At 52.2% G+C, this 24,472-nt stretch overlaps 2 protein-coding genes across 2 annotated transcripts in view; one reads left to right on the top strand and one right to left on the bottom strand.

The window, feature by feature from the left end:
- The window catches only part of LOC130253630 (uncharacterized), a 112,372-nt gene that overhangs the window by 48,414 nt on the left and 39,486 nt on the right, over window positions 1–24,472 (top strand).
- LOC130254548 (scavenger receptor cysteine-rich type 1 protein M130-like) lies at window positions 4,422–8,774 on the bottom strand. Its single transcript, XM_056494215.1, is given in 15 exon segments — window positions 4,422–4,505; window positions 4,740–4,824; window positions 5,038–5,133; window positions 5,283–5,426; window positions 5,508–5,879; window positions 5,968–6,276; window positions 6,352–6,433; window positions 6,614–6,741; window positions 6,856–6,988; window positions 6,990–7,171; window positions 7,245–7,565; window positions 7,621–7,944; window positions 8,033–8,066; window positions 8,068–8,354; window positions 8,425–8,774. Coding segments are annotated over 14 exon segments (2,532 nt in total). The 5' UTR covers window positions 8,477–8,774; the 3' UTR covers window positions 4,422–4,505; window positions 4,740–4,756.

The following is a 24,472-nucleotide window of genomic DNA, read 5'->3' as shown; positions in this document are numbered from 1 at the left end:
CGAGGGAAACGGGCCAGGAGGGCTTTGGCCTCTGCTCTGGGAGCTGCTGCAGCTGGGAAGGGCGGAGCAGTGGTCATGGCATCAGCACGGGCTGCTGAGGTGTTGAAAAGTTAGGTCCGAATTTTCTCTGATCTGCCTCAGGAACATCATCAGAGACTGAGACCCGGGACCCCATCACTCACTCTGGACCTGAGTTCTGGCCTGGCCGAGGTGGATGCTTGCCAAGGGACTGTTTGTAGGTGTGCCTCGTGCTAGCCATGGTACGCTGCTCTCGAGCAGGGTACTGGTTATAGCGTCCTGTTCCAGCACCTGCTTCTTGGAGCAATGATCTCCACACACAATAGTCCACAATCTCCCCATCTTTTGGCCAGAGGCTACTCGCTTTGGAAAAGGACCATAAAAAGTGACTTTCTTAAAGAGAGTTTGAGATCTCTTTTTCCCTAACCAAATTAAGTCACATATATTGTCAGATGATTTCGAGGATGTGTCCTTTCTGTTGGTCGCTATTACCCCATGCTTTCTCTCTCTCTCTCTCTCCACTTTTACTTCGTTTCCCCGACCAACTCCTAGAAAGAATTCGCAAAGCTGGCTGCTAACAAACTATACATGAAATAAAATTCACTGCTGGCTAAAAATCACCTGGGCAGTTACCTGTATATGTAAAACAATACCCTCTTCCCTCTGGTGCCAAAGAAAGGATCAAACGAGTTATATAGGACTTGTGAAACAAAGACACATTTTCTCCTTTTGACTTTTCTGTATGACCAGTCCAGAAAGCCAATCCTAATTGTGTGGCTGTTTATCAGTATATTGATGATACCCTTGTGGGAGGAGATGAAATAGAAGTAGTGGGGAATACCCAACTGAAAATAATCTCCCACTTGGAAAGCCCTAGCTTGCAAATTGCCTCAGAGAAAATTCAAAAACCTTCTCAGGAAGTGAAGTTTTTGAAGACAGCCACTACTGGGATCTCCCCCCTGACAGGATGGCCCAGAAATCCTCAGTCAGGAAGTGGTATGCCCCGATAAAGCAGTACTGTAATATCTTCTCAGTAACAGAAGAAACTGTAAAAAATCTGGCGATAACAGAAACTGAGAGTTTGGGGAGCAGCTACGACAAACCTGCCTCAGTAATTAAAGTTACCTCTGCTTTCTCCCCCAAACAAACAGCAAATTTCTCATTTACTGATGCTTCTGCTGAACAAATTATTGCTGGGGGAGAGGGTAGCACTCAGGCTGGGGAGCTGATGGTTTGTTTGGAGTGTTTGCCAGCTTGAGGTGTGGAGTGCCTCTTTTGTTTGCATCTACACTGACTATTACGCTGTGTTTTATGGAAATACAGAGTGGCTTCCTTTTTTAGCAGCAAAATGATTGGGAAAGTAACAGACTTCAGGCCGCGTTAAATTCTGGATACTTCCATCATTTTAACCTCCTGCCTCTTTGTGGCAGATTCTGTTGTGTTCACTTTTCACAGAAGAACGCCGCGAAACATGAAGATAGATTTCTGAATCCCTCATCGAACCTGTACACAGTTATGGCAGCAGGACCTTACAGCCGTGTTTTATTTTGTGAGATTCAAAATCAAAATTGAACTGCTGTACAATTTTCCCATAAAATTATGTGTTGGAAAAACAAAGCAAAATACTGTAAATAATTCAATGTTAATGCTGTAACTATCTATTACCTAGCCACCGGTTTTGTTGAGCCTGAAAAATTTTTTACTTGGATCATATTTAATTAGGAAAACTGCCCAACAACAAATGTTGTTTAATTCAGCATGGTCTTTTAAATAGATCAAATTGTCAATGCAGAGCAATGTCTCAGTAGTTCAGCCAGCTTGCTCACCTTTTCTGCAAACCTCTTTTGACAGCTGGACAACCTGGTTTTGAAAGCGGGATCATTTTAAGAAACGAACAACAAGAGCTATAAATTGTGTTGTGGGAACAAGATTGGGAATTTTCAATAGTATTGATTTAGAAGTATTAATGAATAAATTGGCTAACATTTCTTCAGCTCTGTGCTGTATCCAGGCTCAACTGTGGTTGCAGTCAGTTGATGCCTCAATTATAAGAGAAGGTGAGGAAGCGACTTTTCCTACATGAAATTTGGAGAATAATCTGGGATAGTGCCACTGATTTTGAAAAATAATTCCAATCCTACTGGAACTTCGTAAATTTTACCCACAATCCCCAGCACAAACACAGCCACAGCCTTTGTACTGACAACATATGCTTCAGTATATTAAATATTCCCTATGATTGCATGAGGGCCTGAATCATGACCGAGCTATTCTCTATCCTTTCGAGCATAGAGAATGGGCCCGTCAAAAAGAACTGCTTGCAATAGTGTTTTTATTAAAAATTGGGTAGTGTGTATTAAAAATAATTTAAACCTTTGTGCCTGAAACTTTACTAAAATTACAAGGTATGATTTTTGCCTCTCTTGGCCTTCTACAGCCCACCAATCCTCTACATTAAGTACACAAATTGGTAACTGTTGACATCCCTAAAGTTATTGACACAAGGTGAAATGTATGATTTAAAATAAGATAAAACATGGTTTTGATTTAAAATTGGTTTCATTTAGATGTGTTGCATTTTAAATTGAAATTAATTATTTGATTTCTAATTTGAAAATTCCTTGTTTTAAAAATCTTTGTTTAGGTTGTGTTGCATTTTGAATATTGATTAAATTTCCCTATCTTTAATTGTGTTGTATTTTAACTAAAAAATAGATTATCTTTTTGTAATCAGAAATTGGAATTGAAAATTGATTGTAAAATTAATTTATTGTTTTGCTTTATTTCTTTCTTTTCCTTTCCCTTATCGTTTTCCTACTTTTCTATTCTATCCAACTTTCTGTCTCTGTTTTTTACAGGATACGCTATCAACTCGCACGAGTCCTGAAGACTTCACACACCACCACGAAGGAGCGCTCTTGATGATGATCGTGAGTCACGGGGTGGTGTAAGAGTCGGCCCGAAGTTTCTCTGATCTGCCTCACGACCATCATCAGAGACTGAGACCCAGGACCCCACCACTCGCTCTGGACCTGAGTTCTGGCCTGGCCGAGGTGGATGCTTGCCAAGGGACTGTTTGTAGGTGTGTCTGGTGCTTGCCATGGTACGCTGCTCTCGAGCAGGGTACTGGTTATAGCGTCCCGTTCCAGCACCTGTTCCCTGGAGCAATGATCTCCACATACAATAGTCCATAAATCTCCCCAGCTTTGGCCAGAGGCAACTTGCTATGGAAAAGGAGTATAAAAGGTGACTTTCTTAAAAAGACTCTGAGATGTCTTTCTTGCGAACGGATCAACGACGCGTCTATCATCAGACAACCACGAGGTTGCATCCCTTCTGTTGGTAGCTATAATCCCATCCTTTCTCTCTCTCTCTCTCCCCCCCTTTTACTTTGTTTCCTTTACATCTCTCTCTCTCTTCTATCCCAAAACTGATTTGCTAAAACGCAATAAGCTGCATTGCTCCTTGCTGCTCAATAAAAAGTTTCTTGCTTTTGTCTTTTGCACCCTGGGGTCAAAGGAAGCATCACGACTCCTGCTCGCGTTGAGTGGATCGTGACACCCACCTGTGGGGAACAGGGACGAGATCCTGCTGCATCTGTGGGGTGGGTCCAGGTCCTAACAAATCCCTTTCCCTCGGAGTTGCAGGAAAAGGATGTGTGCATTTGGCAGTGCCAAAGTCCTGCACACGATGCCAGCAATTTCTCCACGCCCCTTCCCCCAACCAATCCCAATCCCAGGGATGTGTCCTTCCTTCCAGATCCGGTCCCGCCACCCCTAAGAGTGGCTGATGTACCCAGGATGGAGATTCGTCCACCACAGTGAGGTCCGAGCCTTGGGAGTGAGTATCTGACCAGTTTTGGTTTTAATAGGAAAAAAGGGAAATTCAGACTGAAATAAAAGAAAATCCCTATAACGGAGCTGTTTTCCTGCAGCAATGGACAAAATGGGGTGATCACGGTGGACATGATCACCCCTTCCTGGTGACAGACTCCCACCACACTGCCACACACATGTCCCCAGGGCTGGAGCATGGCCAGGGAATCCTCATGGCACCGTCTCCAGGGCGCTGCTACCAATATCATCATAGTCCGAGTGCCCTGAGGGCTGTTCCAAGGGGTCCTGTGTAGATCCTGGGGCACTTGAAGAGGACGAGATCACACCTTGGGGATAACACAGAAAGGTGCCTGAGATAGCAGGCAGCTCTGCATCTCCCCGAACAGACCCCACCTCGGCTCTGACCACAGCACCCATGGATCTGCTGCTGGTTCCCTGCCCGCCCCCACAGTCACAACCTGCCAGGGAGTGGCTCTGCAGAGGGCACAGGGCAGCTGTGAGGCCTCTTACCTGTGGGGAGGGCACAGATCCAGCTCTGCTGTGCCACTCCCTTGGACATGTCCCCACTGCCTGGAGCAGGGGGATCCTGTGGCACATCCAGGACATCGTCGTAGCCATCTGGGATTCCTTGCTGGGGCCAGGCAGGGGGCTCTGGGAAATGCAGAGGAATCCATGGCAGTGAGCAGCAGCCCTGGCAGGGGTCTGGCTGTGCCATCCCCTCTGGCCTCCCCACCAGGGATGTGCTGGTGACCCTCGGGTCCAGCAGGGAAAGGCAATGCTTCACTGCACACTGACAAGGGGAGCACTTGTCCCCTCAGCTCCCCAGCCCGGCTGTGTCCCCCTCTCCCCTGCTCTCCCTGCTGCCTTCCTGCCCTGGGGCCCTACCTGGGGCTGCCTCGGTGTCACTGCCCTCCATCGCTGTCCCCGCTGGAATACGGCAGCTGCTTGACCCATCCCTGTGACAGGGAACCTGCACATGATAAACAGGGACATGGGGGTGGCCTCAAGTGGCACCGCAGGTGACAGAACCTCACACCACACAGCGTGGCTGCTCTGGCACCCAGGGGACACTCCGGCCCATGGCCAGGAGCCACTGCAGGGACACCAGGACCCGAAGGTGCTGTGGGGCTGTCAGGCAGAGCCTTCACTGCACACAGAGCTGGGGCACAAGGGCTGCACCCACCTGGGCCACTGGGCACCTCCTGGTACTCCGGCATGGCCGTGTAGTCCAGCTCCTCGTAGACAGCATTGGAGATGGCATCTGCAGCTCTGCCAAGGCCTGGAAACACAGGCAGCATTTATCTGGGGCACTGGGCACTGTGGGTGCCGACAAGATCATCCCTGTCCATCTGCTGAGCTGCTTCCACAGGGCAGGAGCCCCTGGACCCCCCACCGGGTCTGTCCCGGCCCCCACCCACCAGGACCCACCTCGGTGCCAGGCACGGGCACGGCACAGCAGCACGGCCAGGGCACCCAGGGCCAGGCACAGCAGCGTCCCCAGCACCACGCACAGCACAGTTGGCACAGGCACCGTCCCCACGCCCACTGCCAGGGTGCTGCTGCTGGGGACACCTGTGGGGACACAGGCAGGCAGTGAGGGGAGGGGGATCCCAGCCAGCCCGGGCTGGGGGATGCAGGCACGGGCAGAGCTACCTGTGCTGCTGGCACCCTCCGGATATGGGGTAGTGTCTGTCTCGGTGCTGCCATCGCTGTCCTCCTCACAATCCACGTGGGCGTGCCCGCCAGCGCCGCAGCTCTGCAGCTGCCAGGGTGCCGAGGGGCACCCCCAGAGTGAGCGGGCCCCGTCCTCGCAGCCCACCCAGGCCAGCCAGGCACGGGACGCCTGCTGGCCGGGGACGGCCGACAGCCAGCCCCGGTGCCCACAGCCCAGCTGGCGGCACACGGCGGCGGCGGTGCCGGTGCTGGTGCCGTTGGAGCACACGCGGGCCCAGGTGCCGTTATAGGACACCTCCAGGTAGCCACGGCAGCGCCCACGGCCGCCTGCCAGCCGCACCGAGATCTGCTCTGCAAGGGATGCACGGGGGTCACGGCACGGCCACCAACCCCCCCGGGGCCTCTGCCGGACCCTGATCTGGCCGTGCCCGCCACTGACCTGAGCACACGGCCCCTGCCCCAAGGCCGCGCCCGCACTCGCGCTGTTCCGAGCGCCCGCATTCCCAGAGAGACTCCTCGCTCCCGGAGCACTCGGCCATGTACGGCCACAGCGGCCCCGTGCCGGCACCGAAGCGCGCCCAGCTCGGCGCCTCCAGGGCCGTGCCACAGCCCAGCTCCCGGCACACAACGGCAGCGTCCTGCAGCTCCCAGCCTTCCTGGCACACGCTGCTCCAGCTGCCACCGGAATAGACCTCCACGCGCCCGGCACAGCGCCCTGAGCTCCCCACCAGCCTCACCTGCCGGCTGCCTGCGGGCACGGAAGGACCGGGCTGGGCTGGGTACCCGGGGCACCGGCACCTTCGGCTCTTTCAGGGATACTCACCTGAGCAGATGATTTCCGCCCCGTGATGGATTCCTGCTGGCGCAGTTTTCATCCAGTCCAAATAAGCAGGGGAAACGAGGTCCTGTAAATAACCATCGGGCAGCCATTCAGGCCCCTTGGTCAGCGCTGTGGTCATCTCCTGGATGGTTGCGAGCACACTATTCATAATGGCCCTCTCCGTCTTGTTGATGGTGTTCAGGTAAATCGTGCCATCCACCATCCGAGTCATGTCCAGTCCTCCACAGCCCATGTCTCTGCAAACCTTACTGAAATTCCGTATGAACAAAATGTCTGCTGGCACACGGCGCCACGTCCCGTTGTCTACGGCCAATTCCAGCCACCCATCGCACCGGGTCTCACCCTCCACCAGCCGCACGGACTTGACAACGCCTGTAAAATGCTCACAATAGGCACTTCATACCAAAATAACCCTGCATCTTCTGATCCCGAATCCTGGGCAGTCCCAAAAGCCCTAGAGGCTCCTCCCGCAGGTGCCCTACACACCTGAGCAGTTGACAGCAGCGGCGTTCCCGGGGGCACAGGGCGGCTTCCCCAGCACAGACACGGGGCACTGGCCCGGGTGCCGCTCGCTCCCGCTGCAGCCGAAGGTGTCCGGCCGCAGCGGCCCCCTCCCCGCTGCCGAAGGAGCCTCCCGGGGGCACGGCGAGGGCGCGGCCGCAGCCCAGGTGGCGGCACAGGACGTGCGCATCGGGCAGCTCCCACTCGCTGGCGCACACGGAGCCCCACGTCCCCCTCACGGCCACCTCCACTCGCCCGGAGCATCCCGAGCTGCTGTTCCCCAGGCGGAAGCCCGTGTAGGCTGCGGCAGGAAGGGCGGTGAGGGCGGCCATGCCGCACGGAGCCCAGGAGCCCCCGCTGTCCCCGGCACTTACGGGAGCAGATGATGCTGGCACGGCCGCTGCAGCCCTGCCTGGGGGCCGGACGCCGGGCACAGGCGCTCAGGAGGGGCTCGGTGCCATTGCACTGGAAGCCCCCGTCCCAGAGCGATCCCGGTGCCGCCCCAACCCGGCCACTGCCGCCCACGGCGAGCGCCTCACCGCAGCCCAGCTCCCTGCACACCACCTGGGCCGCCTTCATGTCCACCTGATCCTCACACACACCAAGCCAGGCCCGGCCCTGCCGCACCTCCAGCTGCCCGGCACAGGCTCCGGCACCTCCGACCAGCCGAGAAAATCCTGCAGGAGAAGCGCAGGCTCAGGGCAACTAATTAAGCGCATCAGGGGTCACATCCCCCCCAAGACCAGCTACTAAATTGGGACACAACGGCGCCGTCCCAATGGTGGATGTTGACGTTTTAGGGGCTCCAGCCACAGATCTCGCAGTCCCAGAGACTGGCCTCGGATCCTTTGCAGTCCACCAGGGCCAGACTGACGGGCCCGTCCCGTTTACCGAAGCTCTCGCGGGCCAAGTAGGCACCGGCAGCCGAGCCACAGCCCAGCTGCTGGCAAACCACCTCGGCATCCTCCATGTCCCAGCTGTCGTCTCCCACCGAGCCCCAGCGTCCCTGCAGCTTCACCTCCACCCTCCCGGCACACGGACTGCCGCTGCCCGCCAGCCTCAGCTCCACGGCATCTGCACCAGGCCAGGGCCACGGCTCAGCCCTGCCCGGGATGCTCCAGCACAAGGTGGCTGTCCCAGCACGGCCAGCGCGTCCCCTCACCTGTGCAGGTCACCCCCGCATCCCACTCGTGGCCTGCAGAAGTGCCGTCCCCATCCGAAGTGCGGACACTCCTCCAGCGCATTCTCGGTGCCGTTGCAGAACACGGGCTGCAGCCAGATCCGCCCGGTGCCCTGACCGAACGGGGCGTACGGGGACGCCCTGGCCACCTGGCCACAGCCCAGCTGCCGGCACACCACGCTGGCCCATCGGGCTTCCCGGTCGGAGTCGAAGACACAGATGGAGCCCCACTCCCCGCCGTGCTCCAGCTCCACGCGCCCGGCACAGCGCCCGCCGCCGCCCACCAGACGCAGCTCCCCGGAGCCTGCGGCACGGAGGCTGCTGAGCCGGGCCCGGCACCGCCGCGGGCCCCGCTCCCAGCGCCCGCCACTCACCCGCACACAGCTGCACGCACACGAGCAGCGCCAGCGCCAGCAGCGGCCCCATGGCAGCGGCCCCGAGCCAGCGCAGCCAGGCCACGTCTCGCCAGCGCCCGAGCCAATGCAGGCAGCAGCAGCCGGGCAGCCTTTAGCAGGTGCCTCATCGGCCGCCTCTGGGGCCGCGGCCTCCAATCACCTGCTCCGTGCCCAAATATGAGCCTGGCCTCCGCTTCTGGCGTCACACACCTCGCCACAGTGGGCTGCCAGCCGGATGTGCCCGGGGGAGGCAGCCCCCCCACCCACCACACCTGCGCTGGGGGGGCCCTTCCTGTATCCCCCGAGCCTCCAGCTCTGCTGCTGCTGCAGCCTGCCAAGAGCCACCTTGATGAATGGGGACAGCCTTCACCCACAGACCACGATAGAGCAGCTGCAGGTGCACAGCTGCAGAGCTGCCAGCCCTAATCTCTGGGGCGCTGCCCTGCCGGGGTGCTCGCAGCCCCGCGGGGGTGGCAGCAGCCCCCGGCTCCGCTCGGCGCTGCCAGGTGCCGGCTCCCCGGTCCCTCGCGGCGGCGCTGGCACATGGCGCTGCTGCCGCAGCTGTGGCCCCGCGCTCGCCTCGCCGCCAGGGCAGGAAGGAGGCGCTCAGCCCCCGGCGCCTCCCGGCCTCGCCACCGACCGCACGCAGCTCCCGACACCTGCACTGCCGCCGAGAACGCCGCGGCTCCGAGCCGCTCCTGCCCCGCCGCTCCGTGCCCCTGCGGCTCGGCAGACGCGCTCCAAAGGAAACTTCCCAGGCTCAGCTCTCACCACTGTGTCTGTCGGCACAGAGTGCAGCAATCCACTTTCACTGGCAGCACCTTCACCTTACTTGACCCGCGCCGATGCTAGAGCTTCTCCAAACACACCCCTACACACATCCAGCCCTTACGTTTGCTTCCCCGTTCAACCCCAGGTTTCCCACCAGAAAATTGCAGGAGTCGCCCATCGTAAATCCATGTTTTCCTACTACAGCAACATAGAAACAGCCTTAGCTGGTGCCTTCCAGGAGGGTCTCAGGAAAAGGAATAGGGCTTTCCCTCCCTCAAATTCCAGGTACAAGAAGTGCATTCCGAAGTCTCCTTTCCTCCTCATGCCCGTCTCCTGCCATATCTGACAGTGTCCCTCACCTGACCGAGACCAACTGTGTTTCCCGGCCCTTTGTTATGCAAAGGATCATATGTTCCCGCCTGGAGTAGAAGAATTTGTAAGTATGGAAGTATAGTTTGAGAATTTGTAGAGAAGAGAAACTTGTCTAATGAGGTTGTGTGTTATAAAAGAGTAGGTTAGCTGGCCAGATGTTACAGTTGAAGATGGAGTTGGATTTTGAGACCAAGGGTCGCTGCTGGTTGTAATTTGAGGGGGGAAGGGACAGAAAAGGTAAAGAAGCATCCTGTGTAAGGCAGCTTTATGCGGTTGGCTCTGGAAGAGCTTGCGGTTGAAGCAGTCTTGTAGAAGGAAGAAGGAAAGTTGCAGAGAGGAAAGAAGGTGTCAGTGCTGAGAGGAGCAGCCTGTAAAAAAAAGTCAGTGCGGTGTTTGAAGCTGCCCATGAAGGAAGGAATCAGAGGTGGGGACAAACAACTCCAGTCAAAGCAGGTATGCAGAAATATTAATAAAAGACTGGTGTTTGTGACAGTGGTGCTCGGCCCGACATAAATACTACACTTGGCCTCTACTCTCGGGCTCCCAACCCGAGCAAATGGAACAGCTGGAACTGTAGCTGCTCCCCATCCACCTGCACCGCAGCAATTGCTCACGGCCAGAACGTGCCGCTCCCTCGCTGGGCGGCGGCGGGAGGAGCTTCCCTGCCCCATCCCCGCTCTGCCGGGCACTGCGGCACCGGGCAGTGTCCCGGAGCTGTCCCTGGCACATACACACGCACGGCACTGAGCCCAGAGCGGCTCAGCTGGGGACACCCGAACGGGAGCGGCCTTGGTGCCTGGGTGGCTGCTGCCCCGGCCACAGGGGACAGGAGCTCTCCGAGTGCACCGATCCCTCGGGGGGCCCTCGCTCGCCTCCCAGCCTCTTTGCCGGCGCTTCTCATCATGCTGCGCTATCGCCGCCTCAGCAGCCCCTGCTGCTGCCACGGCCTCAGCCACTGCTCCGCCCTTCCCACCTAAAGCAGCTCCCAGAGCAGAGGCCAAAGCCCTCCTGGCCCGTTTCCCTCGGTGCCACAGGCTGGGCAGCTGCCGGCTGTCGGGCGCCTGCTGCTGCAGGGGCCCCGTCTCAGCTGCCTGCACCTGAGTGACAACGAGCTGGGAGCCCACGGCGTCCTGCAGCTCTGCTGGCAGCTCTGGCATCTCGCCTGCCTGCTGCAGAGCCTGGGGTGAGGGACCTGCCACGGCCCCTGCCATGCCCGCCCAGCATTCCCGAGCTGGGGAGAGGATGCTGCGGGACAGGCAGGGCAGCAGCGGCATCGCGGCTGCTTCAATACCTCCCTCCCCACAAGATCTAACACCTTCTCCTCTTCTCCTGCCTCCTCCATGCCCAGGCTGAGCACGGATGGCTTCAGCCAGGCCCTGCTGCAGGAAATGGACGCCCTGCGGGCACTGCAGCCCGCCCTGAAGATCGGCAACCTCCTGGAGCATGATGTGCCACAGGCAGGGGCCATGGCCTGGTTGCCCTGCCACTGCGGACTCCTGGTGAGGGGCAGGAAGGCACTGCCCTCCTTCAGAACACCTGCCCTCCTTTAGGAACAGTCCTTTAACAACCAGAGCCATTCCCAGCCCAGCTCTCAGTGCTGCCAGTGGCTCTCAGACTCCTGCACATTTCGGGGCACAGGGAGGAGATCCTCCTTCATCTGCGGGTATAGGTCCAGGTCCTGCCCTTTCCTTTTTCTGCTTGGTATTGCTGGGAACAGTTGTGTTCATTTGGCAGCGGCAAATAAAGACTCTGCAGACAATGCCTGCTTTCTCCCAGTTCTCTTTCCTTCTGATCCCATCAAATCCAGGGATGTATCTAGTTCCAGTTCCTGCCCTGCATCCTCAAGCAATGGCAGATGGACCCAAGATGGCGGTTCCAGCGCGAGGGTAAGGTGCCAGCCTTGGCAGTGAGTTTCTGACCTGTCTGGGTTTTAATACACAGAACGGGAAATTCACACGGAAATCAAAAAAATCCCTACACAGGAGCTGTTTTCATGCAGCGCTGGACAGAGAGGGGTGATCTCTGTTGGTAGGGCCGTCCCTCCCTGGTGGCCGGGCTCCACCACACTGCCACTCACATGTCTCCAGGGCTGGGACATGGCCAGGGAATCCTCATGGCGCTGTCTCCAGGGTCCAGTGTTCTCGGCGGCAGCGCAGATGTCTGGTGCTGCGTGCGGTCTGTGGCGAGGCTGGAAGGCACCGGGGGCTGAGCGCCTCCTTCCTGCCCTGGCAGCAAGGTGAGCACGGGGCCACAGCTGCGGCAGCAGCGCCAGGTGCCGGCACGGCCGCGAGGGATGCAAGGGTTACCTGCACAGGTGAGGAGACACCTTGGCAGTGCTGGGACAGCCACCTTGTGCTGGAGAATCCCGGGTAGGGCTGAACCGAGGCCCTGTCCTGGTGCAGATGCCGTGGAGCTGAGGCTGGCGGGGGGTGGCAATCCCTGTGCTGGAAGGGTGGAGGTGAAGCTGCAGGGACGCTGGGGCTCAGTGGGAGATGACGGGTGGGACATGGAGGACGCCGAGGTGGTTTGCCAGCAGCCGGGGTGTGGCTCAGCTGCCGGTGCCTACTCCGCCCGCAAGAGTTTCAGCGAAGGGGATGGGCCCGTCAGTCTGGCCCTGGTGGACTGCAAATGGTCTGAGGCCACTCTGTGGGACTGAGAGATCCGTGGCTGGGAACTGTCACGATCTGCTCAACCCAGGCGGCAGTCATGAGGGTTCGTTTAACTCCAGGGTGCAAAAGACAAAAGGCAAGGGACTCAGGTTTGTTTAGCAGAAAGTAGCAATGCAGTTGCAGGTGTGGGGACAGGGTGCGATAACCAGTACCCTGCAACGTACCATGACAAGCACCAGGCACAGCTACAAACAGCCCTTGGCCCTCAAGCATCCACCTCGACCAGGCCAGAACTCTGGTTCAGGGCAAGTGGCGCAATCTCAGGTCCCAGTCTCTGATGATGGTTGTGAGGCAGATCAGAGAAACTTTGGTCCGACTCTTACACCACCCTGTGACTCATGATCATCATCAAGAGCGCTCCTTTGTGGTTTTGTTGTGAAGTATTCAGGACTCGTCCGAGTTGATAGCATATCCCGGAAAACAGAGACAGAAAGTTGGACAGAATAGGAAAGTAAGAAAAAGATAAGGGAAAGGAAAAAGGAAAGAGAAAACAATTAATCAATATTTCAATTCCAATTTCTGATTACAAAAAGATAAATACATAATTTGAATTAATGTTAATAAATTTTCAATTTCTTGGTTAAAATACAATAATCAATTTTCAATTTCAATTTCTGACTACAAAAAGATAAATAATGTTAATAAATTTCCAATTTACATTTCTGATTTAATAATAATTTCTTGGTTAATGCATAATAAGCAATTTGAATCAATATTTAAAAGGGAATGCAACATAATTAAAATAATAACTAAAAATCAATCTTGATCAATATTCCTGATGCAATACAATAAAGATAAGCAATTTTAAAACAAACAATTTTCAAATTACAACTCAAATAATTAATTTCATTTTAAAATGGCACACTACTAAAATAAGCCATTTTAAAACGAGCAATTTTAGTAAAGTTACAGACACAAGATTTAAACGATTTTTAGATTCAAAATCTATGAAATCACTATCACTAGCAGTTCTTAAGCACGCACATCCATTGCCCATAAACACCAGTATGTTTCAGGAATCTCTTTTGCATAAATTTCAAAGTTATAGACATTCTGTTCTATGTCTAGGCATATGTCTTGAGCTCTGATTGCATTACTTTCAGAGATAAACCCTTGTTGTTCCCAGACAATGTAAGTTTCCAAATTAATAGTTTGTTACTTTTCACCAATTTGATGGGCCCATCCTCTATGCTCAAAAGCATAGAGAATAGCTCCGTCATGATTCAGCCCTAATGCAGTGATAGGTAATATTGAATGTACTGAAGCATTACAAATAGTCAGTGCAAAGGCTGTGGCTGTGTTTATGCTGGGGTAGTAGTTTCACCAGGGTTGGAATTCTTTTTCAAAAAAATGGGCATTATCCCAAACTATTCTCCAAATTTCAGTAGGAAAAGTGCCTTCCTAGTTTTCTTGTATAATTGAGGCAGCAACTGACTGCATCCACAATTGATACACCAGATACACCAGAGAGCTAAAGAAATGTTATCCAATTTATTCTTTGATACTTCTAAATCAATACTATTCAAAATTCCCAATCTTGTTCACACAACAGCAGTTATGTCTCTTGTTTGTTTCTTGAAAGGATCCTGCTTTTGCAACCAGGTTATCCACCCCTAGAAAAGGTGAAACAATCTGGCTATTTTTTGTTTTGCATTGGCAATTTGACTTCTTTAAAAGGCCGTGCCGAATTAAACATATTGGCTGTTGGCCAGTTTTCCAAATTACCTAAGGTCCAATTTCAAAAATCTTCAGGCTCAGCATAACCGGTGGTTGGGTAGCAGGTGTTACAACATTAACATTGAGTTCCCCTCAATATTTTGTATTGTTTTACCACATATAATTTTATGGGAAAATTGTTCAGCAGTTCAATTTTGATTTTGAGTCTCACAAAATGAAACACAGCTGTAAAGTCCTGTGCCATAACTGTATACAGGTTCAATGAGGGATTCAGCAATTAATCTTCATGTTCCGTGGCATTCTTCTGTGAAAAGTAAACAGAAAAGAATCTGCCACAAAGAGGCAGAAGGTTAAAATGATGGAACTATCCAGTATGTAATGCGGACTGTAATTCTGTTAACTTCCCAATCATTTTGCTGCCAAAAGGAACCCACTCTGTACCTCTTTTAAACACAGGATAAGAGTCAGTGTAGTTTCAAACAAAGGAGGATTTTCTTCTCTAAGTCCTAAGGCATTAAGGGCAAAGCATTGTTTTCTTATTGGAATAACTCCACATTTCTGGGCAGCTAAATTTGTTAATGCAGAGTCAACTTCAAAAGTAATAATTGCCTGTTTAGGACCAACTAATGTTATTATTAATAAATCTCCATTTTCAGGATTTCAGGTGAGCGATCTCAAAAACAGCCAATCACCCCCGCCTCTCTGCCTACCTAAGAGAGACGGAGATTTTAGTTTCCCTGCTTCTGAAGTTGTTTTGGCTCCAATCCTACAAGTTGAGAAGAATGCTTTTGCTCAATGCTCAGAACCTGAGGAAAAAGCTGCTTTGGCCCAACAGCAAAACTCTGTGAAATTGGGGGCGCTAGGCTGGACAGTAGAGTTTGATACAGTGGAAATGGGACAGTGCCAATTTAAAACTATTTTTGTCAGTTTCTCAAGTGGTAAGCTATTCATAACATCTTTGGGGATCCCTTTTTTTAACCTCAAACCCCACCAATATTGTCTGGCATTGAATTGTCTAGCCTTTTCTGATTTATTTTTGGAAAAAGCAGAGTATCTGACTCCCTTCATTTTTTCTACTTTTTCCTCTGTTTCTTTTGGTGAGTCGTGTGTTTTAGAATTTTGGTATGTTCTTGTCTTAGGACAGCTTTTAAAAAATAATTTTCATTTCTCAAAGTATGATTGTCATTCCTTTCTTCATCTAATTGTTTTTGCAAAATTTGCACTAAATTTTGTAGGGAGTCAATAATAGTTCTTTCTTCCCTTCTTCGCGTAAAGCGAGTTTCTATAGCTGCCGTAAGACAGGCCCCCAGAACTGAGCAGAGAATGGTCTTATTTCTGCCTTGTTTGAATTTTGTTTCATGTTGTAAAGAATGTATCCTATCAATCACATTTCCTAAATTAAACCAGTTACTGTGCACCCAATCTTCTCCCCCTTGGGAGGCTCTGGCATTATACTTAGCTAGTAAAGCGAAAAATGCAGCTTTATCTTTGTATTATGATTTTCAGTCATTTTGAAAGAAGGAAAGTAAAGCCACTCAAGGGACATCAGCACTTAATTACACACACAGATTTTGCTGTCTACAAGCCCCTTATTTCAGGGAGGGTAGACACACAGCCTGCGTGGTACCCCTTCCTAACTTCTTAGGAAAGGTTAGTACACATGTATACAAACCCTACGCAGTTTCCCCACCTTATTTCAGGAAGAGTAGGCACACAGCCTGCACAGTTTCTTAGGAAGGGGAAAGTATACATGCACACACACACAATGCAGTTTCCCCCCTCTTATTTTCAGGAAACGCAGACACACAACCTGCGCAGGTTTCCCCTCACTAATTTCTAGGAAAGGTCAGTTCACATATATACAGTAATAGATTAGAGCTACACACGCACTCCTCAGCCTGTGCAGTTTTCTCCCTAACTCAGGGAGGTGAGTACACATTCATACAGTACTAAAGAACAAGAACAGCACAGTTCTGCCTTTTGCACCAAGAGATCTTTTGTGAATTTCTGAAGACAGAATCCTCAAATGAGTGTAGGGATGCTTTCCACCTAGGTGTGTGCAGTTTGGGAAATCTGAAATGCCCCTCTTGCTTTATAGTTTGGCTCACCCCTGTCAAGGTGGCCAGCAAGGTGCGGGTGAGGCAAGATATTCTTCCCCTGTTACAGACTACACACAACCAGCAACCCTTCTGTCTGTCAGAAATCCTGTCCGTGACGCCAATTCAATGTCATGATCTGCTCAACCCAAGCAGGAGTCATGAGGGCTCATTCAACCCCAGGGTGCAAAAGACAAAGAGCAAGAGACTCAGGTTTTATTCAGCAGAAAGCAGCAATGCAGTTTAATGCCAACAATTCAGTTTCGCGATTGTGATAGAGAGAGAGAGCGAGAGAGAGAGAGAGAGAGAGAGAGATGTAAAGGAAAAAAAGTTAAAGGAGAGAGAGAGGGAGGAAGAGAGAGAGAGAGAGAAAGGATGGGGGTATAGCTACCAACAGACGGGACACATCCTCGTGGTCGTCCGACGAGACGCGTCTTCAATCCATTGCGGAGAAAGAGATCTCAAAGTCTTCTTTAGGAAAGTCACTTTTTATAGTCGTTTTCCAAAGCGAGTGGCTTCTGGCCAAAAGGTGGAAAGATTTATGGTCTATTGTATGTGGAAATTATAGCCCCATGTCACAGGTGTGGGGACAGGGTGCGATAACCAGTACCCGGCAGTGTACCATGACATGCACCAGGCACAGCTACAAACAGCCCTTGGCCCTCAAGCATCCACCTCGACCAGGCCGGAGCTTCGGTTCAGGGTAAGCGATGCAGTCCCAGGTCTCAGTCTCTGATGATGTTTGCGAGGCAGATCAGAGAAAACATCAGACCGACTCTTACAGGGGTCTGGGAAATGGAGAGGGGTCCTTGGCAGTGAGCAGCAGCCCTGGCACAAGTCTGGCCCACTGGCCTTCCCACCAGGGATCAGCTGGTGACCCTTGGGTCCAGCAGGGAAAGGCAATGCTTCACTGCACACTGACAAGGGGAGCACTTGTCCCCTCAGCTCCCCAGCCCGGCTGTGTCCCCTCGCCCCTGCTCTCCCTGCTGCCTTCCTGCCCTGGGGCCCCACCTGGGGCTGCCTCGGTGTCACTCCCCTCCACGCTGTCCCTGCCAGAATACGGCAGCTTCTTGACCCATCCCTGTGACAGGGAACCTGCAGGGAATAAACAGGGACATGGGAGTGGCCTCAAGTGGCACTGCAGGTGACAGAACCTCACACCACACAGGGTGGCTGCTCTGGCACCCAGGGGACACCCCGGCCCATGGCCAGGAGCCACTGCAGGGACACCAGGACCCGAAGGTGCCGTGGGGCTGTCAGGCAGAGCCTTCACTGCACACAGAGCTGGGGCACAAGGGCTGCACCCACCTGGGCCACTGGGCACCTCCTGGTACTCTGGCATGGCCGTGTAGTCCAGCTCCTCGTAGACAGCGTTGGAGATGGCATCTGCAGCTCTGCCAAGGCCTGGAAACACAGGCAGCATTTTCCTGGGGCCCTGGGTACTGTGGGTCCTACCACAGAATTCACAGAATGACTAGTTTAGAAGAGGCCTTCAAGATCATCAAATTCAACCCATGCCCTAACCTCTCAAATAGACCACGGCACCACATGCCTTATCCAAGCTTTTTTTAAACACATCCAGGTATGGTGACTCTACCACCTCTCTGGGCAGACCATTCCAGTACTTTATCACTGTTTCTGATAAAAGCTTTTCCTTAATATCTAACCTGTATCTCCTCTGGCACAGCTTGAGACTGTGTCCTCTGGTTCTGTTGGTTGCTGCCTGGTGAAAGAGACCAACCCCCACATGAGTACACCTGACTACAACCACCTTTCAGAGAGTTATACAGATGATAAGGTCACCCCTGAGTCTCCTTTTCTCCATGCTAAACAATCCCAGGGCTTGTATTCCAAGCCCCTCACCAGCCTTGTTGCCCTCCTTTAACACGTGTTTGAGCCTCTCAAGGTCCTTCCTAAACTGAGGGGCCCAGGACTGGACACAGCACTCAAGGTGTGGCCCACCCAGTGCTGAGTAGATGGGAAGAATAACTTTCCTGCTCCTACTGGCCACACTATTCCTGATCCAGGCCACGATGCCATTGGCCTTCTTGGCCACCAGGCCACACTGCTGGCGCATGTTCAGTCAGCTGTCCACCATCACCCCCAGGTCCCCTTCTGCCTGGGCACTGTCCAGCCACACCATGCCCAGCCTGTAACACTGCAGGGGGTTATAGTGGCCAAAATGCAGGACTCGGCACTTGGACTGATTAAACTTCATCCCACTGGACTCTGCCCATCCCTCCAACCATTCCAGATCTCTCTGCAGAGCCCTCCTACCTTCCCATAGATCGACACATGCTCACAGCTTATTGTTATCTGCAGATTTACTGATGAAAGACTCAATATCCTTATCCATGTCATCAATGAAAATATTGAACAGAACAGGCCCCAGCACAGAGCCCTGAGGGACACCACTGGTGACAGGCTCCCAGCTGGATGCAGCACCATTCCCCACCACTCTCTGGGCCCCCCATGCAGCCAGTTCTTAACCCAGCCAAGAGTGCTCCTGTCCAAGCCACGGGCTGCCAGCTTTTCCAGGAGTGTGCTGTGGGAGACAGTGTCCAACGCCTTGCTGAAGTCCAGGTACACAACATCCACAGCCTTTCCTGCATCTACAAGACAGGTCACCTGGTCATAAAAGGAGATCAGGTTGGTCAAACATGACCTAATGTTGCGGGTTGGGGTTTGTTCCTTTTTTTTTTCCTCCTCTCTGGAGAATTTTTCCCATTATTATGCTGAGGAAATCTGCCAGGCTTCATCCCAGCCCTTGATGGCTCAGGACATAGGGATGGGCAGGGGCTGTCTCCCTTTTTCACTCCCCACTGGGGTCTTAGGGGTAGTCTGGGGGCTGCTCATTCCCAGCCCTGCGCCAGCCCAACACCAGGAGCCAGTTCTCTGCTGTCGGACACTGCCCTGCCATCTTCTCCAGCCTCCTACCTCTGAGCACACAGCTGAGCACCAGGACACACACAGTGAGCAGGGAGCCCTTCCTCTGTCCTTCTCGCACCTGGGACATGGCACTGCCGCTTCCCCCCACTCCCGCCTGCCGCCTCCGCCGGTGCTGAGCGCAGCAAGAGAGTGTCTGCGGCCGGAAAGGGACTGGAACTGAGATGTTTGTTCTGATTTCTTTGTGATATTCATACCTGCTGTTGTTTCTGCTTGTCCAGTTAGATATATTAGTAAAGAGCTGTTATTCCTACCCCCTTATCCCTGCCTGAGAGACCCCGATTCAAAAATTATAATAATTGGGAGGAGTTCCTTCCTTTCTTGGCAAAATACCTGTACTTCAAACCAGGACAGATTTTGGCACCCAGACATGAGGCAGAGAGCATTGAGAGGAGGGTGAAAAAGCCCTGGGACTGTTTAGCGTGGAGAAAAGGAGACTCAGGGGTGACCTTATAACTCTGTACAACTCCCTGAAAAGTGGTTGTAGTCAGGTGGGGGTTGGTCTCTTTCAACAGGAGGTGACAAATAGAAGCAGAGGACAAAGTCTCAAGCTGAACCAGGTAAGATACAGGTCGGATATTACGAAAAAGTTACTCACAGAAGGAGTGATAAAGCACTGGAGTGATCTGCCCAGAGAGGTGGTGGAGTGCTCATCCCTGGATGTGTTTCAAAAAGCCTGGATAAGACTCTTGGTGCCATGGTTGAGTCAAGGTGTTTCAGCATGGGTTGAACTCAATGATCTTGAAGGCCTCTTCCAACCCTGTCATTCTGTGAATTCTGTGGTGGCACCCACAGTGTCCAGTGCCCCAGATAAATGTTGCTTCTGGTTCCAGGCCGTGGCAGAGCTGCAGATGCCATCTCCAACGCTGTCTACGAGGAGCTGGACTACACGGCCATGCCGGAGTACCAGGAGGTGCCCAGTGGCCCAGGTGGGTGCAGCCCTTGTGCCCCAGCTCTGTGTGCAGTGAAGGCTCTGCCTGACAGCCCCACGGCACCTTCGGGTCCTGGTGTCCCTGCAGTGGCTCCTGGCCATGGGCCGGGGTGTCCCCTGGGTGCCAGAGCAGCCACGCTGTGTGGTGTGAGGTTCTGTCACCTGCAGTGCCACTTGAGGCCACCCCCATGTCCCTGTTTATCCCCTGCAGGTTCCCTGTCACAGGGATGGGTCAAGAAGCTGCCGTATTCCAGCGGGGACAGTGTGGAGGGGAGTGACACTGAGGCAGCCCCAGGTGGGGCCCCAGGGCAGGAAGGCAGCAGGGAGAGCAGGGGAGAGGGGACACAGCCAGGCTGGGGAGCTGAGGGGACAAGTGCTCCCCTTGTCAGTGTGCAGTGAAGCATTGTCCTTTCCCTGCTGGACCCAAGGGGTCACCAGCACATCCCTGGTGAGGAGGCCAGAGGGGATGGCACAGCCAGACCCTGCCAGGGCTGCTGCTCACTGCCATGGACCCCTCTGCATTTCCCACACCCCTGCCTGGCCCCAGCAAGGAATCCCGGATGGCTACAATGATGTCCTGGATGTGCCACAGGAGCCCCCTGCTCCAGGCAGTGGGGATATGTCCAAGGGAGTGGCACAGCAGAGGAGGGTCTGTGTCCTCCCCACAGGTGAGAGGCCTCACAGCTGCCCTGTGCCCTATGCAGAGCCACTCCCTGGCAGGGTTTGGCTGTGGGGGCAGGCAGGGAGGCAGCAGCAGATCCATGGGTGCTGTGGTCAGAGCCCAGGTGGGGTCTTTCAAGGGGGACACAGAGCTGCCTGTCCCCTCAGGCACCTTTCTGTGCTGTCCCCAATGTTATAAATGAGCGCAATGGGCCATAAAAGATCGAATAACAATTTAAAAGATTTACTGGTTACAGAAAGCAAAAGCAAATTCAGCGCTGGGCAGCAGGGAGTCTCGCTCCATCAACTGCTGCACCCCACCCCCCTTAGTCTGTTCCTTTTAGCTGTTAGGTTTTTGGGTGACGTGCTCCTCCTTTAGTAATTCTGCGCATGCTCCTCCAGTTGCTAGGGGGTCTTCTTCTGCCTTCTGGTGGTCGGGGGATGAGGGCGAGTAGTCTTCCTCAGCCACTGACTCCTTTCTTGGCACTTAAAACAATATGTGATTATGCAAGCAGAACACATAATCTCTTTTTACTTTAAGGCCTATCAAGCAGAGCAAAACTATTAACAAGTTCTAGCGATATCTCTTTCAAGGTCTGTCTGTCAGAGGATCAAAGCAGAACAATTAACATCCTGGCCTCATAAGTCTTGGCAACATTCCTTCAATGTCAGGGAGCGAACAAAAGGCTCGTTATTTATTACAAGTCCCCCCTTTTTCTATATTATTACTTTTGTTCGCTAAATCTTTGTAATTCCCTCCTAAAATTCTAAAATCCCCCTTTGTTCAAGCATGGGTGCGTTTTGGGTTAAGTCACAAAGGTAGCAGTTAAATGAGGGGGTTCCTGAAGTCACCACTGTACTAAGTACTTTCTGGTCCTCCCACCTTATTAATGACCATTTAAAAGGTTCATGGCTTGCAAGCGCAGATTTCAAAAGCATTATATATAGGATTCCTAATTGGAGGTGGTAGCTTCCCCATTTTCCACAACTGCTCTTTTTATTTCCTCCCAATTTACCTCAGACTTTTCCCTTTCCCTGGACTCTCAATAGCTCTGGGTACCTGTTCCTCGTTTTCCCCTTTTGCTCAGGCTCCCCCCCTCCACTGCTCTCGTCTCCTCTGCCTTGCCCATCAACTCGGTTGCCACGAGCTATGGGGAGTTCCATCTTCTCGGCAGCAGGAGTATTCTTCAGGAGGGGTGTTTGACCCATGCTTTTTGATCTTAATTTGAGGGGTATAACAACTGAGTTCAGGTACCCACCTGTCTGCACAGGGCGGCTACTATCCTAGCCACAAATGGGGCAGGTTCATTAGAGTGATAACAATAGAACTGGGGGTTTATCCCCTTTGTAAAAATTTTCTTAAAAGTTCTCTGGCAGCCACTTTGGTAGCCAGGACCTGAGAGGTGAGTAGCCTTTGGTCCAAATAACAATTTTTACACACTCCCCTTGGAGGGTAACTGTTGCTGCAATGGGTCCACCACTCCTCCTTACAAACTAAACAAATAAAGCATACAAAAGGGTTACAATTTCCCCAGCAATTTTCAGCATTACATCTTATTCTTACTGCTGTATTCAGCAGATCTTCCCCCCCCCCGCCACTGGTGCTCCTGTTGCTCGGAGCTCTGCCAGGAAGGAATAGTATGTTGGATCCCACAGTCTATCTCCCATGTGGAAAAAGTCTCATACCTGTGGTGGGGTGGGAATAATGTAGCCTGTCTTTTAATTAGAGCTTACTCGCTTCTTAAGTGTCAGTTTCAGGCTCCCAGGTGTGCCCTTCACTTCCCACCCGGGGTCGTTGGTGAATTTAGACGGATCTACTGGTCCCTTGATTCGGCTTGCGTGAGTCCACCCTTTTTCCACAGTGCGTACTGCTGTGTCTGTTGTAAGCAACACCTGGTAAGGTCCTTCCCACTTGGGTGTTATCGGATTTTCCTTCCAACTTCGGATCAGTACCCAGTCCCCTGGCTGAACCTGATGTAATACAAGATCTAATGGTGGTCTCTGAACCAACATTCCTTTTTCCCATAGCTGTTTGTTGAATTTCATCAGAGCTATTAAATACTCGTTAATGTATCGTTCACTAACATTTGGGTTTGTCTGTGCCTTTTCTAAACTATAGGGCATGCCATATAACATCTCGAATGGGGAAATTCCCAAATCCGCCCGGGGTTGATTCCGAATGTTCAGCAAGGCTAGGGGAATGCATTTAACCCATGATAATTTTGTTTCTAGTACCAATTTAGTAAGTTGGTTTTTTTCATTTCTCCATTCATCCTTTCTACCCGGCCTGAACTTTGACGGGGCCAAGGAGTATGTTGTTCCCATTTTATTCCAAATGCTGCTGCCAGCTCCTGAGTTACCTTTGATGTAAAGTGCGGCCCCTTATCAGAGTCAATTGTTTCTGGTACACCATACCTGGGGACTATCTCCTCCAGCAGGGCTTTTACTACTGTTCGTGTGGTTTCCCTGGATGTCGGGAAGGCTTCCACATAATGATTAAGATGATCTACTACTACTAAAAGATATTTAATCCTCCCCACCTTTGGCAATTCAGTAAAATCCACTTGAATATTTGCAAAGGCCTTCCCCCATGGGGTAATTTTCTGAGGTTACTTCGATTTACCCGCAAACAGGTAGGACATCCCTTTGTGATATGTTTAGCTATATCGTGGAGCCCGATGCTCATGTACCTAGTGGCAAAGTGATCCACCAGCCCCTGGGCTCCCCAATGAGTTTTCTGATGTAACTTATACAATACCCTTTGAGCTATTGCCTTTGGTAGCACTTCCCGGCCGTCTGCTAATATCCACTTTCCTGCTTCCTCTGTAACACCCATTCTTCTAAGTCTCTCTTTCTCCTCATTTGTAAACATTGTGTCAGTGTTTTCACCGTCCTTGACTCCATATTCTCCCCTTTGCCCCCATTTTTCTTTTAGGACCATTTCCTTTAGGGCTGCCCGTTTTGCCTCCTGATCTGCAGCGTTATTCCCCCTGCTTTTTAAATCTATTCCTCGTTGGTGTCCCTTTAAATGAACCACTGCTAACCTTGTCGGCCCTCTCAGAGCTTTTAGTATCTCAACTATAAGTTTCTGGTGTATCAAATCCTTCCCCTGTGAGTTAATAAGGCCCCTTTCTTCCCATAGCTTTCCAAATGTATGGACTACTCCAAATCCATATCTAGAATCAGTATATATTGTCCCCTCCTTCCCCTCAAGAAGTTTCAAGGCCCTTAATATTGCATATAATTCACATGCCTGGGCAGACCATGATCTATCTAATGCACCAGACTCTACCACCTGTAAGTTCGGACCCTGCACTATTGCATACCCTGATTTTCTTTTCCCTTCTATTACCCTGGAGGATCCATCCACGAAAAGTCTTTCACCACTTTCTAATTCCTCTTCTTCTAAATCTGGTCTAATCTTTGTCTGCTCCTCTATTGTAGCTATACAGTCATGGGTCAAACACTCATGCTCCAGTCCCCCGTATAAAAATGCGGCCGGGTTCTGTAGTGCAGTGGTTTCTAACGTCAAATTGGGTGCCTCTACTAGAATTCCTTCATACTTTAGAAGCCTAGCATCTGAAATCCATTTTTCTGCTTTTTGCTGTAATACGCTCCGGATGTTGTGAGGGGACATTACTTTGAGATTACCATTAAAAGTAATTTTTCTAGCTTCTTCCACCAATAGGGCACATCCGGCCACAATTTGTAAACAGGTTGGCCAGCCCCTACTCACAGGATCTAAAATTTTTGATAAATATGCAACAGGCTTCTTTTTCCCTGCCCAATCCTGGGTAAGTACCCCAAATGCAATACCCTCTTCTATGTTTACAAATAAGAAAAATGGTCTCCTCACATCCGGGAGGCTTAAGACCGGGGCATGGACCAAACTTTCCTTTAATTCC

Source organism: Oenanthe melanoleuca, chromosome 5, assembly GCF_029582105.1.
Source record: "Oenanthe melanoleuca isolate GR-GAL-2019-014 chromosome 5, OMel1.0, whole genome shotgun sequence".
NCBI lineage: Eukaryota > Metazoa > Chordata > Aves > Passeriformes > Muscicapidae > Oenanthe > Oenanthe melanoleuca.
The sequence above is the reverse complement of the archived record's forward strand: the minus strand, read 5'-3'. Positions and strand labels throughout refer to the sequence as shown.